Source organism: Salvia splendens, chromosome 21, assembly GCF_004379255.2.
Source record: "Salvia splendens isolate huo1 chromosome 21, SspV2, whole genome shotgun sequence".
Lineage (NCBI taxonomy): Eukaryota > Viridiplantae > Streptophyta > Magnoliopsida > Lamiales > Lamiaceae > Salvia > Salvia splendens.
In genome coordinates this window covers 22,448,143-22,468,116 of record NC_056052.1, presented here as the reverse complement: position 1 = coordinate 22,468,116, position 19,974 = coordinate 22,448,143, and the positions used below count along the sequence as shown (strand labels likewise).

Genomic DNA, 19,974 nt, shown 5'->3' with positions numbered 1-19,974 from the left:
TCCCAGAAACTCCAGATTTCCTACTTCACGTTTTGACTCCTTTTTAAACTCAAACATGCACATTTCCCACAAAACATGTCAAAATACCAAAATATATAAAATATGCAAATAATGGACATGTAATGCAACTTTGTCATTCAAAACGGACCAAATAATGGCCTTAAAACCTTGCAAAATCCGAGCGTATCAGGCGCTCGCCCGGCAAACAAGTCGTTGAACAATGGAGACTCTATCAACACATTGAGGTCGTTGTTCGACCCAACGACACTAAAGTAGGCATGTCAGATCCACAATCGTTGGTTGGCAACGGCCTCCAACACAATCGTGGGATGTGTGCCCTTGTGCCCGCTAGTGTATTGTCCTCTCCAAGCCGTTGGACAATTCTTCCACTGCCAGTGCATACAGTCGATGTTGCCCAGCATCCCCGGGAAGCCGTGGGTCCGCTCGTGCATGTTCACCAACTTCCTAACGTCGTCGGTCGTTGGCTTTCTCAAGTGTGTACCCTTGAATGCTTCGATGACTGCCCGACTGAATTTAACTAGGCAATCCCATCCAGTATGCTTGTTTACATGGAGATACTCATCCAACATATCTGAAGTAGATCCGTAAGCGAGTTGACGTATGACAGATGTGCATTTCTGCAAAGTCGATATACTTTGCCAGCCCACAACATCGGTGGTTTGCTTGAAATACGAGTCACGAGCTACAACTGGGTTGACAATGCGCAGGAACAAAGACCTCCGCATCCGGAACCGGCGACGGAACATCTGATCACTCCATCGCGGATCTCTAGAGAAATAATCTGTGAAAAGCCGCAAACCAGCTTGTTCACGGTCTCGGTGGATATACATCCGAGTACGTGGTACCCGGACGTGTTGTTCGTTCCACGTTTGAATAACAGCTTGGTAGCATTCCACTTAGTTGTTGATTTCTTCTTGGATTGCCGGTATCGCCGCCTCTAACATTCGGGCCATTTGAGTTTCGATTGCTCTTTGACGAGAAGACATTTTTTTGAATTTTAGGAAGAGAAATGAAGTTGAATAGATATGAAAATGGATGGAGTGATATTTATAGATAAATTTTCGAATTTAAAAAATATATATTTTTTGAAGTTGCGGCCCGGTCCGGCCCGAACACCAATTAACGCTGGGCAGGACCACGTCGCGGCCTGTCCCGATGCACTTAACCCTGAGCCGGGCCGGACCCCAGACGCGTCCCCGGGACCGGCCCAGGCCGCAAAATGCTCCTCTCCATCGCCGCGTGACGCGGGCCGGGACCCAACTGCGGTCCGGCCCGCCGCGTTAATGATGCTCTTAGCATTTAAATAAAAAAATCTCAACTTTAATTGTATAAATAAATTATTTTAGCGTTTCTCGTAAATGAGTTAATAAACTTAGCACTTGCATCAATTAACTGATTTCTATGGATATCTATATTTTAAAACATTAAAAAATTCTTCAATGAAAACATTTTGAGAAAAAATATCTTTTATTGCATTTGTATGTCAACAAATTATTGGTCAACCAATCATCTCCCATTTCGGAGGTCGATTTTGACAAATTTCATTAATAAAAAAAACACTACAGATAAAAGCAACAACAAAATTCAAATGTGCGATAAATCATGGAAAAGTTTGTATCTTTCTTAGTTTTAACCGTAAACTCAATCCACATGCTTAGAGAAAAATGGACCATGTTAGTCTATAATTCGAGGTAACAAAAAACAGTGAAATTTTTCTATGTATGTTTTAGTAAAAAGCTCACTCCTCATCTGAACCTGAACTTTCTGAACTAGACTGCTTGCCCTTCTTCCTACCAGCTTTGCCATTGGCGATGCCTTTCTTGTTTACAATTGGTTCATCGTCCTCCTCGTCACTGTACTCACTTTCGATATCTTCGTCTTCCTCTTCCTCGATTTCCTCCTCTTCCTCTTCAACACCATCCTCAGGAGTGCCTGCATCGCCTAACTGCCCGCCTCGAGTACCAGCGCGTGTCCGTTTCAGAATCTTCAGCTTTAGTGTCGATTTCTGTTCGCAGCCAATCCACGAATCACACAGCACATGGCAAGTCAGGTTGTAATTGCCCTCTGCCACGGCCATGAACTTGCCCATTGCAAGCCGAGAACCGCTCTTGACTTTCTCTACAGCTTCCCTTATGGCAGCAGTTTTCTCCTTTGGACTGGCGCCAAGAACTTCCACTCTCTCGTCAATTGCTGTTGAAGCAGCGCTGACTGCGGCCGCCTCATCCATGAAACTGATCTTATGGGAGAACCACACGCTATTTGAGTTGGGATCTGCTAGCAACAACCAGAAGTTCTCTTCCCTGTGAAATGGGTAATAGGGAGCATGGGGAAGGGCCCCGATCAAGCCATTTGTGCGCTTTAAGGTGACCCAAGCCTTGACTGTAACTACATCACCCTCTTGTATACCTTCTTCTCCTTCAGTCTCACAAGTAACTTCAACCGTCAGGGAAGGAATCAGTTCCATCACCTTCTCCACGTCCACCACTTGAGAAGGAGATAAACCGGCTACTTCAGAGAGAAGCTCAGCACGCTCTTGAGCAGACATGTCTTGAAAGTCCTGAAAAGTTCGCACCTTCTGCAAAATATGCAAGGAATATTAGTATCAAAAAGTGGCATCTGATATGTTTTAACAGACTGCAATTACATATAGTAAAGATTGGGAAGGGAGAAGGGAAAAACAGGTAAGAGTTTTTTCATTTAAGCTAAAAAAGCTTTTGACAAAAGAAAAAATGTGGAACATGTTATACCTTTCGTGTTATTTTTTTTATTATATCATCATTAAAATATGGAAGCTGTAGAAATGGAGCAGTTCCATCAGCAGATCCTCCAGCTGCTTTTCTAGCACTAAGAGGAACAGCCTGCAACATGGCCAATGGTTCAGAAGTCAGTCAGTAAACAATCGGAATTAACAGCTTAGTTCCAGGTAGTTATGATTTAAATACTTAAAAGATAGTCGCCACTTTGATACCTGAACAATGCACTGTGAGAGTTCAATTACTCCAACTGCAGGCCTAAGCCAGCCATGCCCCTTAGAATTGCGTGGAATGATTGCCATCTGATCGGACAATTTATTACAGTTAGATGCAGATCCATCACATTTTGGGGACAGAGAAACCTTTTAGAAATCACAGTAATATATGGGAACGGCATCAAACTTTGTAGCAAACTTTGAGGATGCTACTTACAAGACTATAAATGGATAGTTACTAGAGTATTAGGGTGCTAACCTTTATTAGTTCCTCCAGGAGACGTGGTGAAAATTCAAGCACCTGTTTGCAATCACGTTGCAGATCTGGGGTCAATGATGCCGTTTCACGAGTTAAGTGTGCTTGAATCAACAGTTCCGCCTGAAAATAGCGGACCCAAATAATGGTTCAGTTCAGATAATTTATATTAAACCTAACACCAAGGAGATTCTCCACTTCTAAGATTCTCTTACCTTAACAGGTGCAGGGTGCTGCTTCCAAAACTTTGCTTGTTCTTTTTTAATATTTTTAAGGTCTAGATTCAGTTCACCTCTTACTGTCATAAAGAGTTTATGAAGGGGTTCGTCATCAGATCTGCGTACTGGAATTTCCAAGAATTCAGCAGCCCTGACGAAGACCTCCATGACTTTGCTGCACATACAATATTCACATCACTGGTCAAAGATTCAATCATTAAATATAATAGAGTACCCAATAATATAAACTTGAACTTGAGAGTGATGTGTTTTATGGAAGGACTTCATCAGTAATATAATCATTGCATGACCAGTAAGTTTCAACAGACATGAATTTGTATCTATTCTATGACGAAGTACAATATATAGTTAATATAAAAAATCCATGTAGGCCACAAGTCACTAGCTAAACACACGTCTTAAGTCATGTAACACACAATTCAAGACTATTTATATCCATGTAGGACTGAATCAAGTGATGCAGGAATGTAGAAAGAAATATATACCTAGGAGCCAAGGAAGGTTTCATCAAGTGGTAATAGGCCGCCAGTGTGTCATTTTTTACATAATTTCCAGTATACTTTGAAGATCTAGACAGATATATAACCGCCAGAACAAGTGGCAACAATATGCAGATACCAACTATCCAAATCAGTAAAATTCCACTAGATGCGCCACCATTATTGAGAAGAAACTCAGGAAGAGCGATTCCCATTTGAAACCCCTACCATAAATATTGTAGCGTTAAATGTTACATAGAGTCACTCATTCAAACTTCAATAGTACATAGCTCTAACTGCGCATCGAAGTTTCTGCATTATGAAAAAAACAAGAAGCTTTTATTTGAAAGTATTACCTGCCTACCATCAGGATGACCATATTTTTCAAAGTTCTCTCGGGAGATTGGATCTGTCAGAGCCTGGTAAGCTTTGGATATGGAGTCGACAAAGTACTTATGGGCAGCTGAAAAGTTTGAACCAGAATGAGTATACTTAACATCTTATAAACATAGCTTTGGCACAAAACTAGCACAGCAGAACCAAAAACGTAGAATACCTGGGTCGGGATTTTTATCAGGATGGTACTGGATGGAGAGTCTCCTATATGCCTTCTTAATTGCAGAATCTGATGCTCCGGGCTCCAATCCAAGAATATTGAACGGCTCAAAGACTTGGATCTGAGTTTACGTAGAAAGTGTTATTCTGAGTGAACGGTGAAGTCCAATCATTGAACGGCAGGTGCATATGTGATACAGTGTAAAATAAAAGAATGAGTACTTAGAGAAAAAGCATAATAATTGGTTTACCTCACGGCTCATGTTCTTAATGTAGTAAACAAGAAACCCCGTGATAACCCATAGCAGCACCAGAGTGAAGTTACCACATGTTAAGACATTTCCAATCTGAAATAAAGAAATAAATGGTTAAACTATTAATTGCATAACAGCAGCAATATAAGTCAAGTAGCTAAAAAGTGCCACAGACCCGTTTAAAAACAGATTTCCGATATTTCCCTGATTGAGCGCAATCAGAACAGCCACAGTGTATGCTCTTTGCTTTCTTTGATGCAGCACGGACTAACTTCAGTATGGTATACGGAACCAGCGGCAAGGCGATCATAGACAAAATGAAAATTGGAAATAACGAATTATTTTCTTCTGAATTAGCCATGATGCTTAATCCTTGTGTTGTTTGTAAAATGAATACCTGCCAATATATGTAAGAACTCAAGAACAAGACAACTTTAATATCATATCACATGTAACTTCGACAGATCTTAAAACTTTAATAATATACTCCATCCATCCACGAAAAGTATACAAAATATGACCCCGCCCTCCACTTTATATTTCAACCTTACAAGTGCCCCTTATTTACCAAAGATACCACGATTTTCCACATGGGGGGGGGGGGGGGGGGGGGCATAACTGTACCTTTATCCATTAAAAACACAACACAAACATCGACAAATTTCTTACACTAGTGTCCATCAAATGTTGCATACTTTTCTCGGACGGAGGGAATACAATGCAACAACCACAGGGCGATATAAAAGTAAATAAAATTTGAGCTAAGAAGCCAAAAAAGCACACATAAATTAGCAGTGGATATGATTTGCTAGTTTATCAATTCCCCATAATATTTCCAACCAAAATCTTTTCATGTTTCTCAGTGCAATTCCATCTTGATACACCATATTTCCACTCAATTCTAAATCAGCCGATTCAACAAATTTTGTAATTGATCCAGCATTAAACAGATATATGATGAACTGAGACAGAAACAAAATTCCAGTAAATCGAAAATTCATTATACAATTGCATCACAAAGATAAATATCTAAACCCCAAAAAAACAAGCCGTGGAAACCCCTACACTAGATCTTTAACTCCTAAAAAATTAGAAGCTGGGAATGATGCGATGACAAAATGACAGTGCTCTTTCTCACAAACACAGACACGAACTTGACGCCCCCAAAAAAATTCAAAACCTTTCGACAATCATAACCCTCTGTAAAACCCACAAAGAAAAACAATTCAAAATTAAAATGACCATCACGAACAAAATTGGAAGAAGCCCATTGAAAGAGAATCAACAAACAATATTAACAGCACGATTCGCCAAAAGAAAACAGTCACAGAAACGTAAAATTACCAATAGCTGGAGATGAAGTAGAAATATCTGATTACTCGATGCAGCTGCAGACGAGTAATTGATGTGAACGATATGACGCCAAGATCAGGGCCAAGCGATGTTGTTAGTTCGGTTTTTGGTTTGTTTTCTTATTGAAATTTGGACCCTCTTCTGAATTCTGTGTGAATATGTTGAATTTAGCCTGTGTTATTAAGCTATTCAGATCTTGTGGAATTTATTGCGTATTCTCTTAGTCAATACGTGGTATAAATAATTATACAAATTTACCTATATGGATTAGGGAAAGGAGTGTCAAAACTTATTTTTATTTTAAAATTAATATACAAATTTACCTATATGTATTAGCGAAAGGAGTGTCAAAACTTATTTTTATTTTAAAATTAATATACAAATTTACCTTCATGGATTAGGGAAGGGAGTGTCAAAACTTATTTTTATTTTAAAATTAAGATTAAATTAGAAGGAATATAGATTAGGATATATCATAGAGTAACCAAAATTGGTTATGAACATATGCCAATTTTACGATTTTAGTCCTAAACTTTATCATTTGAATTTTTGCATTCCGAACATTTCATCTCGGATCACAATTGGTCCTCCGTTAATATTTAGCAGTCATCGATTTTAATCATAATTTTGACCAACTTAAGCAATTTTTTATTATTTAATAATCAAAATTATTTTATTAATAAAATCATAAATTGTTTATTCCAAATCATAAATTATTTATTTCAATTTTTAACAGTAGATTCATTCAATAGGGTTCAAATCATAATTAAAAAAAATTACAAAACACAAAATTTATTCCAAAACAAAACACCATAACTTAACATTTCTGAATCTAAAACCAAAACTCAATCGTCTCTCACTATAATTGGAGCAGATTTAGTAAATTTATTTTGAATTTTGGAATGGGTGTTTTATCAAACACTTGGTGTGCAACTAAGTTTGTACCACTTCTTCTTGCTCTCACCATTCCAAAGAAAACACAAATTGTTCCACCACTCTAGATTGTTCACAACAGCACTACAATTAAGCTGATTGTTCACCATTCCAGATTTTTCATCATCTCAAACTTCATTACTTCAACTTCAACAAATAAACAAACATTACAATAACAAAGAAACAAAATCAAAACTTCACAACAGTATCTAATTTATGTATGGCTCGATTTATTTCATCGATTGATGCCAAAATCAAGTGAAAACTGTCACTTTCTGCCTCGCCCAGCGACGGCGAAGAAGTGCCGCCGTCGTCTTCGGCGATGGGGTCAATTGGTTCGCACCACTTGAAAAGGTGCAATCTTTTCTCTCACAAACAAAGTAGAGCTTCCCTTTGTAGATTTGTCATGGCTTTTCACGATTTAGAGTGAAGCAAGTTTCTTGCAATTGCAAGACTCGTACCGGCATCGGAGGTCGCGTCGGCCACAACTCTCACGGGAACCTCTGCTGTACAACGAACGCTCCATACCTGATGACCTTGAGTCACTGCAATAACTAGGGTTCATCGCTGAAAAGAAGAAGAATGAAGTGGAAGGATGAAGAAGATGAAAAGCATATATTTTTAAGAATAATAATTTTTATTTTCTAAATAATTAAAAAATGTAATCAATATACATAATTGGGTCGAAATTGGCTTAACAGCCGTTGACCGTTTATTTATCACGGCGCCGTCCATTTTAGACTGATTTCGGCCCGATTTCAAATATTTGGGATACAATAATTCAAAACGTAATGTTTATGATCAAAATCGTAAAATCGCGATATGTTTAAGACCATTTTTGGCCTTTACTCTATATCATATATCAAATTTAAAAAAAATAATGACGATTTTAATAAAATTTCAATTATAAAAAAATTGCATAAATTTGTAATCTGTATATTTCTATAATCACTTGTAGAATAATATGCTTCATTGCATTACCTTAATGTTATATACTTTGTCCTACGTTCAATACGTATAATGCCAAACAAACTTTAATGTTCAAGTGTATTTTTCAAATTTTGCAAGCACTTTTGTTTTAATGCAATATGTTACACGAATTAATGCTCTACATGCAATTTACATAATGTCCCAAGTACGCAGTATACAGTGCCAATAAAATGTGTGGATTCTTGAATTATATATATATATATATATATATATATATATATATATATAGGGTTTTGATCTATGCAAAACTAGATTTAAATACAGAAACGCAGAACAATATCATAATTAGGGCACTTTTATGTCATAATTAGGTAATTTTTAGGTCATGCTAACAAAGCATGACCTAAAACGATCTTAGCATGACATTAAACCCAAATATTATAATATGACCTAAAATTGTTTAATTATGACCTTCCGTGTTTTTGGTTAATTATTGACCATTAGATCATCTAATCCTAGGGCCAAGATTTGGTCTGCATTTCTGGATTTAAACACATACTTATTTTGATCATCTCCCTACATATATATATATATATATATATATATAGAGTTCCATTATTCACAAATCCACTCTTAAAGACCGAACCACCGAACCATATCAAATTAGGGTTTTTAGAACTAGTTTTTTATGGATGAGAGACACAAATTTATCAATTATTTTCGCCTTCATCACGAGCCTATTTTAATTCATCTGAAGGTAAATAAGTCATACTAACATGTTACGAAGATTTAACTTCATTCCAGTAGGTTTTTACTTCATTCCAGTAGGTTTTTACTTCATTCCAGTAGGATTATTACTTCATTCTAGTACGTAAATGCGGTTTCGCCGTCGCGTGCCGTTCTTTCTCTCTACAATTTCTATCACCACCGCCACAACGCTGATATGGTGTAATAAACACATGGGATGATGTAATAAATTATTGGAATGAAGTATGTGTAGAAGCATTGAAAGTCCTACTGGAATGAAGTAAAAACCTTATCCAATGAAGTAATAACGTTTCTGAATGAAGTAATCAACGCACTTGAATAAATTGCATTTTTTAATGTAAATAAAGTAAAAACTCAGATCAATGAATTCAAATGAAACATATGTTGAATCATTTCAAAACCTACTGGAAGAAAGTAAAAACATGTTGTAGTTTCAAGGTATTACGTACGGAATGAAGTAATAAACCTATACAATGAAGTAAAATGCGCTTGTAATGAAGACCGAAAAATTTACACAGCAGCACATCTTATCAAAAAAACTAGATCTAATTGCCCAGATTTGGTCTCTAGTTCGGTCTTTAAAATTAGTTCGACATTGATCACAACTCTCTCTCTCTATATATATATATATAGGGTTTTGATCTATGCAAAACTAGATTTAAATACAGAAACGCAGAACAATATCATAATTAGGTCACTTTTAGGTCATAATTAGGTAATTTTTAGGTCATGCTAACAAAGCATGACCTAAAACGATCTTAGCCCTAGGATTAGATGATCAAAATAAGTATGTGTTTAAATCCAGAAATGCAGACCAAATCTTGGCCCTAGGATTAGATGATCTAATGGTCAATAATTAACCAAAAATACGGAAGGTCATAATTAAGCAATTTTAGGTCATATTATAATATTTGGGTTTAATGTCATGCTAAGATCGTTTTAGGTCATGCTTTGTTAGCATGACCTAAAAATTACCTAATTATGACCTAAAAGTGACCTAATTATGATATTGTTCTGTGTTTCTGTATTTAAATCTAGTTTTGCATAGATCAAAACCATATATATATATATATATATATATATATATATATATATATATATATATATATATATATAGAGTCTTAATCCATCCAAAAACACCTCTTAGTACAAAAACCTAGGACAATTTCCTGCCATTGGATGTAGTAACTAACAGATATGATTGATTCTTATTTTAAACAACTTTGTGGCATAATTAAAAAGATTTCGGTCATTATAAGGGTATTTTGGGTACTAACAATAAACGGGTCATTTGACCAACTTGATTTCATTCATTATGATCAATTAGCGGGATTTAATTAGACAAACTTTCCAAAAACTCTCTGTATTCCCGCTCTAAGAGCATCTCCAATGCTGGCGGACGTCAAATAGCCGTCAAATAGCCTTCACACTGCCACATCATCAGCACTACAATTCTCCTGCCACATCAGCTTGCCACATCAACTGGACATCAAATAGCCATCAAATAGCCTTCACACTACCTATCCACATCACTAATAACAATTATATAATTTAATTTACAATTGTATCAACATACATAATTTAATTTACGAGACAAATACGGAAAATTCGAATAATAATATTAAAATTTAAAAAGTACATTACTTTTAAAAAAAAGTACAACAATTTAAAAAAATTACAAAAAGTAAAAAGTACATTAATTTAAAAAAGTAAAACAAAATCACTCATCGCCGCCGTCCTCGTCTCCGTCGTCGCCCAACGCTTCTTCACTGCCGTCGCCGCCGCCTCCGTCGCCACCTACGCCGCGGCTATTCCCGCCGGTGTCCCTCCTCATCGCCTCCAGTTCTTCACGCTGGCTCTGGAGCAATACGCGAAGAAAATCCTTCACCTCGGGGTCCACCGCCGCTTGGAAGTCGGCTAAGGTCTTCACCATTTGAGCGCGCGTTTGTTGGCGCGCGAAGAATTTGAGCTCCTCGGTAGACCTGCCGAGGGGGGATGCCGAATGGACATCCTGGGAACTCGGTGTGCCCCCCCTCGCAACCTGCTGCGCCCGCCTTTGCCCAACCGGGCGAGGTCGGCGACCGAACGACCGAGGAGTCGGGACCTCCTGGGCCGTCTCGGGGAGGTCTGACGAACCACCGCTGCTGCCGCTATAATCTCCGGTATAGTTCAGTCTCTGCCTCTTCGGCCAGCCAGCGTCGACGCCTGCCCGGAATTTCTCCGACTCGTTGAGCACAACGTAGCAGTTCTAGTAGGTGAACTCATAGTACTTCTTATCCGGATCGGGGTAGGCTCTTTTTAGGTAATTTTTAGGTCATGCTAACAAAGCATGACCTAAAACGATCTTAGCATGACATTAAACCCAAATATTATAATATGACCTAAAATTGTTTAATTATGACCTTCCGTGTTTTTGGTTAATTATTGACCATTAGATCATCTAATCCTAGGGCCAAGATTTGGTCTGCATTTCTGGATTTAAACACATACTTATTTTGATCATCTCCCTACATATATATATATATATATATATATAGAGTTCCATTATTCACAAATCCACTCTTAAAGACCGAACCACCGAACCATATCAAATTAGGGTTTTTAGAACTAGTTTTTTATGGATGAGAGACACAAATTTATCAATTATTTTCGCCTTCATCACGAGCCTATTTTAATTCATCTGAAGGTAAATAAGTCATACTAACATGTTACGAAGATTTAACTTCATTCCAGTAGGTTTTTACTTCATTCCAGTAGGTTTTTACTTCATTCCAGTAGGATTATTACTTCATTCTAGTACGTAAATGCGGTTTCGCCGTCGCGTGCCGTTCTTTCTCTCTACAATTTCTATCACCACCGCCACAACGCTGATATGGTGTAATAAACACATGGGATGATGTAATAAATTATTGGAATGAAGTATGTGTAGAAGCATTGAAAGTCCTACTGGAATGAAGTAAAAACCTTATCCAATGAAGTAATAACGTTTCTGAATGAAGTAATCAACGCACTTGAATAAATTGCATTTTTTAATGTAAATAAAGTAAAAACTCAGATCAATGAATTCAAATGAAACATATGTTGAATCATTTCAAAACCTACTGGAAGAAAGTAAAAACATGTTGTAGTTTCAAGGTATTACGTACGGAATGAAGTAATAAACCTATACAATGAAGTAAAATGCGCTTGTAATGAAGACCGAAAAATTTACACAGCAGCACATCTTATCAAAAAAACTAGATCTAATTGCCCAGATTTGGTCTCTAGTTCGGTCTTTAAAATTAGTTCGACATTGATCACAACTCTCTCTCTCTATATATATATATATAGGGTTTTGATCTATGCAAAACTAGATTTAAATACAGAAACGCAGAACAATATCATAATTAGGTCACTTTTAGGTCATAATTAGGTAATTTTTAGGTCATGCTAACAAAGCATGACCTAAAACGATCTTAGCCCTAGGATTAGATGATCAAAATAAGTATGTGTTTAAATCCAGAAATGCAGACCAAATCTTGGCCCTAGGATTAGATGATCTAATGGTCAATAATTAACCAAAAATACGGAAGGTCATAATTAAGCAATTTTAGGTCATATTATAATATTTGGGTTTAATGTCATGCTAAGATCGTTTTAGGTCATGCTTTGTTAGCATGACCTAAAAATTACCTAATTATGACCTAAAAGTGACCTAATTATGATATTGTTCTGTGTTTCTGTATTTAAATCTAGTTTTGCATAGATCAAAACCATATATATATATATATATATATATATATATATATATAGAGTCTTAATCCATCCAAAAACACCTCTTAGTACAAAAACCTAGGACAATTTCCTGCCATTGGATGTAGTAACTAACAGATATGATTGATTCTTATTTTAAACAACTTTGTGGCATAATTAAAAAGATTTCGGTCATTATAAGGGTATTTTGGGTACTAACAATAAACGGGTCATTTGACCAACTTGATTTCATTCATTATGATCAATTAGCGGGATTTAATTAGACAAACTTTCCAAAAACTCTCTGTATTCCCGCTCTAAGAGCATCTCCAATGCTGGCGGACGTCAAATAGCCGTCAAATAGCCTTCACACTGCCACATCATCAGCACTACAATTCTCCTGCCACATCAGCTTGCCACATCAACTGGACATCAAATAGCCATCAAATAGCCTTCACACTACCTATCCACATCACTAATAACAATTATATAATTTAATTTACAATTGTATCAACATACATAATTTAATTTACGAGACAAATACGGAAAATTCGAATAATAATATTAAAATTTAAAAAGTACATTACTTTTAAAAAAAGTACAACAATTTAAAAAAATTACAAAAAGTAAAAAGTACATTAATTTAAAAAAGTAAAACAAAATCACTCATCGCCGCCGTCCTCGTCTCCGTCGTCGCCCAACGCTTCTTCACTGCCGTCGCCGCCGCCTCCGTCGCCACCTACGCCGCGGCTATTCCCGCCGGTGTCCCTCCTCATCGCCTCCAGTTCTTCACGCTGGCTCTGGAGCAATACGCGAAGAAAATCCTTCACCTCGGGGTCCACCGCCGCTTGGAAGTCGGCTAAGGTCTTCACCATTTGAGCGCGCGTTTGTTGGCGCGCGAAGAATTTGAGCTCCTCGGTAGACCTGCCGAGGGGGGATGCCGAATGGACATCCTGGGAACTCGGTGTGCCCCCCCTCGCAACCTGCTGCGCCCGCCTTTGCCCAACCGGGCGAGGTCGGCGACCGAACGACCGAGGAGTCGGGACCTCCTGGGCCGTCTCGGGGAGGTCTGACGAACCACCGCTGCTGCCGCTATAATCTCCGGTATAGTTCAGTCTCTGCCTCTTCGGCCAGCCAGCGTCGACGCCTGCCCGGAATTTCTCCGACTCGTTGAGCACAACGTAGCAGTTCTAGTAGGTGAACTCATAGTACTTCTTATCCGGATCGGGGTAGGCTCTTTCCGCAATCCTCCTGCAGTCTTCCTCTGTTTGGCCACTGGTCTGCATGCGGAGGGCGTTGGCGTACAAACCCGAAAATCGAGAGACGCCAGCCCTGATTCGGTCCCAGCACTTCCGGACCTCCTCCCCGGTGCACGGTCTCCCTTCAGGGCAAAATGCCCTGTAGGCTGCAGCTATCTTCGCCCACAAGTTGACGATCCTCTGGTTGTTTGAAACGAGAGGATCGTCGCAAACACTCACCCACGCCTTGGCAACCGCAACGTTCTCCGCGTCCGTCCACTTCCTCCGGCCCCGGATTTCGGCGCGGGGCTGCGACGACTCGCCGACCTTCTTCGCCTTGCCCTTCTTCTTACCCCGCCCTACTCCCTGGCTTTGAATGAGAGTTTCAGAAACGTCGTTAATATCAAAACCCAAGTCCGCTAAGGAGAAGGTCTCCGAATACTGTGCATCCGTTGGGGTCGATGTGTGCGAAGAACCGGTGGAAAAATCAAAAGTCGGCCGATAGGCGTTGTCCCCCCCGTGCGTCGCCTGCGACTGTGGAATCATATGTTGCGCCGGTGGCATCATCTGCTGCGCCGGTGGCTGCATGCCGGGTGCCTACCCCGGCATCATCTGCATAGGGGGCTGCATGCCGGGTGCCCACCCCGGAATCATCTGCTGCCACGGGTACACGTTGTAGTACCCGCTCATTGGAGGCCAACCACCTCCCCCAGGAGCCGGGGAAGTATGGGACCCTGCCCCGGGAGTCGGGGGCGTCTGAGACCCTACACCGGGAGCCGGGGGAGTCTGAGACCATCCCCCGGGATTAACTGGAGTACCTTCGTAGTTGTTCTCCATTGCTCGTTATTGATCTTGTACAGAAAGTAAGGTAGAGAGAGAGTACTCGTTAAAACAAGTGGTGCGAATGAAAATGAGGTTCAACGCGCGTATATATTGTGTTTTGCGAAAAAAAAAAAAAATATTTAAATCCGACGCCGGTTTGGCGCCGATCCGGGAGCCACAATGGCGCCCGTGAGGATCGGCGTGGGAACCGGCGTCAGCGCGGGAATCGGCATGGCGACGCCGATTTTGACGCCGATTTCGCCCACGCCGGTTCCAATGGTTCGGCGTCAAACCGGCGTGGGCGAAAAATCGGCGCTCCGGTGGTGACGCCGACCATTGGAGATGCTCTTTTGACGGACGATTCATCTCCTTCTCCGTGACACAAAACCCTACTTCGCCAACGCTACTCTCCAACGATTCGCCAACGCTACTCTCCGACGATTTGAATCTGGACATCGTCAGCAACAATGATTGAAACTCGGGGGTCTGCACCATCAAACAAAGAGGGGGAAGGTGAGTAATGGTGTTGTTTGGGTGTTTGCTTTTTCCAGAATCGGTACAATGCTGAAAACTGATTTCTGGTTGCCACGATTTTTACTAGTTTACGAAAGATCTACAGCAAAAAGGAAGACCGAAGCAAAAACGGAGCCCGCAAAAGGTTTTATTTGCTTCATATTGTTGAACCCTTGTGTCTACAAATTGCATGCTTTAAGCCAATGCGGATACAAACCAGTCATGATGCTATTGAATTGTTGGAAGTGTGAAATTGTTTGAAATTGTGGGTCATCGAGTGTTGTTAAAATAGAACATTACAAATTACATACAAATGAGAAGAAATACTTTCTGCGTAAATCATGTTGAATTATACTGTGGAGTGATGATAAGACAGAGCATCCCCTAATTTTTTTTAATTCTTATTATTGTTCAAAGCTGTTATGCATCGAAAGCCACCTTTAAAGAGCAATGTTAAGGGATGCAATGTTATCAAACCTAACTCGTCAACAGCGGAGGTTAATGCATCTGCTGACAATCTGAACAAGGACAAAGGTATAACATTCTTAATTAATACTGTGCTCTGCAATGACATAATTGGCAGCTTAGTATGCAACTGTGTTTGCTAGTTGAACTGTAGCCCATCAAGGAAAAACCAATATGCTAGTATACGATCAAAATTAGATGGTTTACAAATAGGGCATTTGTTTGAGTCTTATAAAATTATGCTGACATAAAAGGTCCCATCGAATGACATGCGTGGCATTTAACCATGACACATGACTCATCTAATCCAACTGATTGTGTAGCAGTTACCTTTTATTCTCCACTATATTTGCTCTTTAGCTTTGTTTTAACCTATCAAGATGTTTCTATAAATACTCTGATTTTCTTATTGTCTGTAACATGATCTGTTTCTTGTGTCTGAATGACATATCTAGGTGTTTATGTAATAGTTTATGTTCTTGTTGTCTGGTTTATACAACAAGTTGATATATTTCCTAAATCAATTGTTGCAAAGAATCAATTTTTTAATTGGTTTAGCGATCTATTATTCCTTTAATTTGAGTTTTCTAACTACCAGATTAGGAAAAATGGCGAAATAAGAAAGCTTAATTTATGAAGGGCGGTACTCGAAGACAACATATGTAGTACTTGACATAAACTGCGATGCTATATGGCATGTTTATTTCCAAACATAATTCTGCTGCTGTAAACCTGGCTATACTATAAATGATTTGTTAGTCCAATGTGTTGATTATGCTCAAAAATGATTTTTTTGACGATTATGTGCTGTCAGGGAAAGCTGTGAAGGAGTTTTCTGGAAAGGTTCTAGCATTGGAAGGTGTAGATACTAGGAGCAAGTGTACAATACAAAATGTGAAGAAGCCACTGTCATTGAATGCGTTGCATGCAATTTCAATAAGTAAACAGGCAGAAGCAACAAAGACATCAAAACTATCCGGTGGTACAGTTGGATGCAAAGGTAATATATGAGGAGTTATGAGTTAGTTCCTGAAAACACCTGAATCACGTCTAAAAATCTGTGTTTTTCAGATGTGGACAAGGAAGCAAGTGCCAAGAATACTAAAGGTAGTGGTGTTGAGCACGAAAAGAATAGTTCTGATAGCATCCCTGAATCAAACAAGATTGCTAACAAAGAAGGTATTTAGGTTTTTAGCATGAAAAATAATTTACTGAATTTGTATACATTTGAAGCAATATAGTTTGAAATTTTTTTCTGTTGGTTATGTTGATTTGTAGATGTTTGTGGTAAACAAACCGTTGAAGATACAACTGTCAAGAACAGCAATAACAAGGGGTCCTCTTGTATGTCGGGTATGGTATAAGAATGATCTATCTATGACGTAATTAAATTTTTTTGTATACTTTAAATTTATGTAGGTTGGGAAAAAATAAGTTAACAATAAAAAATGTGTCTTTAGAACAAGTTTCCGGCAGAGAGATGGTTGAACAGACCATCACAAAAGGTATTTTGGCGACATATAAATCTAGTTTGACCTATATGTTGATACTAATTGACATACTTCACTAGTCTCAATGATGGTTGTCGTTTCTTTGTTGGACCACTTTTTTTGTAGATGTTGTTGGTGAGAAAATAGATAGAGATATGGCTGCCGGTGAAGCTTCCGAGAAGGGGTCCTCTGGTGTGTCAGGTATGATATAGCAATGATTTACTTCTGACATATTCCAATATTATAACAACAACTAAAGGCAATGATTATTGTATTATAAAAAGGTACAAAGCGTCTACGTGAAGATGATCTAGATCGAACTGCTAGCCCAATGAGCAAGATCAGTGAAAAAAGAGGAAAAGGAAAGGTTGTTGTCCATAAAGACACAAGTGAGAATGTAGGTGGAGCAGAAGTCAAAAAGTGTAAAAAGAAAAAGGAGTTTGAAACAATGAAGTTGAAGATTAGTCCTACTTACATTATAAAGGTGATGCAGTCGTTAAACGAGCGACAACGTGCAGCAGTAGATGAAATGGGCTTTGGGCAGCTAATATATTTTGGTATAACTGAAATTCCCGGAAAAATGGCGTACGATCTTCTTTTGGCATTCAATAATGTCACATGTACACTCGCACTCTGCAGTCAGCCTTTACAAATGTTCCCAGAAGATGTATATGTCACATTAGGACTGCCTATAGGCGGGACCGTAATTAGAAGGGTACCTAGGCAGACTAAGCAGCCCTTTATGGATGAAGTAGCACGTAGAGTGTGCAAAGAAAGGACGCAAATGCTTCCAGATGACTTGATCACCGAGATGCATACGGATAAATCAGGGGGTCAATGGTTTAGAAAGTTGTTTGTCCTGATAGTTGATACCGTACTGATTGGTCCTTGTGGTGATGGTCGCTGCAGAACTCAGATAGCGCATATTTACGATGACATATCTATTGTCAAGGACTATAATTGGTGTGCCTATACACTCGACTCACTGGTTGTAGGTCACCAAAACTGGAGCAGGAACAAGAAAAATCCTTTTAGTGGACCAGCAGCTTTCTTAGTAGTGAGTATAGTCTTAACTTATGAAAAAATGCAAATATCTTCAAACTAATACCATATTGTTCAATGAATGCAGGCTTTCTATGTCGACCGTGTGTTCCACCAGACACTCCTAGTGTCTAGAGTCTTCCCAACTGTGTCAGGGTGGACCAGTGAGCTGCTACGCTTAAGACAGAAGATGGAGGTCCAAACTGGGTGTATTGGGCGGGGAAGTGTGATTGAAAGAGGAGATCCAGAAAAGTTGCCACGACCCACTAAAATTGTAGTTTTTGAAGTTGAGAACAAATCGGTTGAGAACCCTTTATCAAAGGCAATGGTGGCATTGGCTGAGGCGGAAGAGGAGGCAACTAAGGGGATTCAAAATCTTCTCAACAGGATAAACGATGTTGCTGCATTAAGTGAAAATATTGAATCTTTTCGTATTGCAGCAACCACTGCCTATAAGATGCTGGGTGTGGTTCCCAAAAAGGGCAATGAAGACGAGCACACCTTTGCAAATTTGACACAAGCATTGGCTGAAGAGGAACTAGACACTCCAGAAATTCTCGTTGCCGTGGAGAATATGATGAAGGTTACCAATATACTGAAGAAGCTGGCCGAGGTTGGGCCAACATTTGACATTGGGTTCTCCTTTGGAGGAAGTAATGTAAGTTGCTATTATAATTTTACTTATAAGTTGCTATTATATGTCGTTGTTGATGTGTTTCTATTTTTGGTTAGGGTAATAGACTTAGTTTTGGAAAACATGGCCTAAACGATGCTGTTGTATGACCTTTAATGTCTGTTAGTAGTAGGTCTGGTAATATTATGATCTAAACGATGCTATTGTATGACCTTTAATGTCTGTAAGTAGTATTTCTGGTAATATTATAACCTAAACGATGCTGTTGTATGACCTTTAATGTCTGTTAGTATTATGGCTAGTAATATTATGACCTAAACGATGTTGTTGTATGACCTTTTAATGTCTGTTAGCATTATGTCTGGTAATATTATGTCCTAAACGATACTCTTGTATGACCTTTAATGTATGTTAGTATTATGTCTGGTAATATTATGACCTAAACGATGTTGTTGTATGACCTTTTATACTTGTTAATATTATGTTTTGGAAAACACTATCGTCAAGACATATTTGATGTTCTAATATGATGTAAGATACGTGTCAGATTTTTTTACTAGCAAAATATGATGTCATCGCAGGAGCAGACTGGAAATAATATTGGAATGTACCAAGCACACGATACTGATAAAGAAGCTAATATCATCGATCATGACGCTATTGGAATGAATAAAAACCCGGATGATACAAAGTCATTTTTAAGTATTGGCTGTTCAGCAAGTCCTGGGGTTGGAATGAAGGTACATTTTGTGTACTGTAAAATCTTCTAGCAAAAGTGTTGTTTTTTGTTATTTTTCTGGGGATGTGATTTTGGGCTGAATTTAACATGAAATGAGTACTAGGAGGATGCTATCAATGTCGACGAAATTGTAAAATCAGCTATAGAAGCTTACATGGAATGTGGTGATGATGATGATGATGATGATGTAGTATGTTTGGCTTCTATGGTGAACAACTCAGGGACTAGGTCTGGGAACCAGATAGTGAGCACAATAATTGATGAGGTAAGTACTGAAATGATATTACAACTTATCCTCTTGATTTTTTATGTTAAGTGTGTGAAATGATCAGATTATAAATTTTGCTTAGGGTAAAGCAATACTAGTTGAACCTGAGGTGAAAAATCCAGTTGATGCACCCATGGATTTTGAGGACAACGAAGCCAATTTTGTGACGCCTTTTTCAAAGAAAGCGAAACCTAAAATGGGCAACGAATTAGGCATCTATGATACAGACAGTGTAAGTGACATATAATGAGTTGTTGTGCTGCTAGTCATGACGCA

General features: G+C 38.8%; 1 protein-coding gene across 1 annotated transcript; it reads right to left on the bottom strand.

The window, feature by feature from the left end:
• Positions 1-1,624: 1,624 nt before the first annotated feature.
• Positions 1,625-6,309, bottom strand: LOC121785376 (dnaJ protein ERDJ2A-like). The gene is made up of 11 exons (XM_042183777.1): positions 6,117-6,309; positions 4,948-5,169; positions 4,770-4,865; positions 4,520-4,640; positions 4,320-4,426; positions 3,970-4,187; positions 3,461-3,638; positions 3,249-3,368; positions 2,990-3,076; positions 2,769-2,879; positions 1,625-2,596 (listed from the first exon to the last, which is right to left on the bottom strand). The coding sequence occupies exons 2-11, from the start codon at positions 5,131-5,133 to the stop codon at positions 1,760-1,762; spliced, it is 2,061 nt and encodes a 686-aa protein (XP_042039711.1). The 5' UTR covers positions 5,134-5,169; positions 6,117-6,309; the 3' UTR covers positions 1,625-1,759.
• Between the last annotated feature and the right edge of the window lie 13,665 nt (positions 6,310-19,974).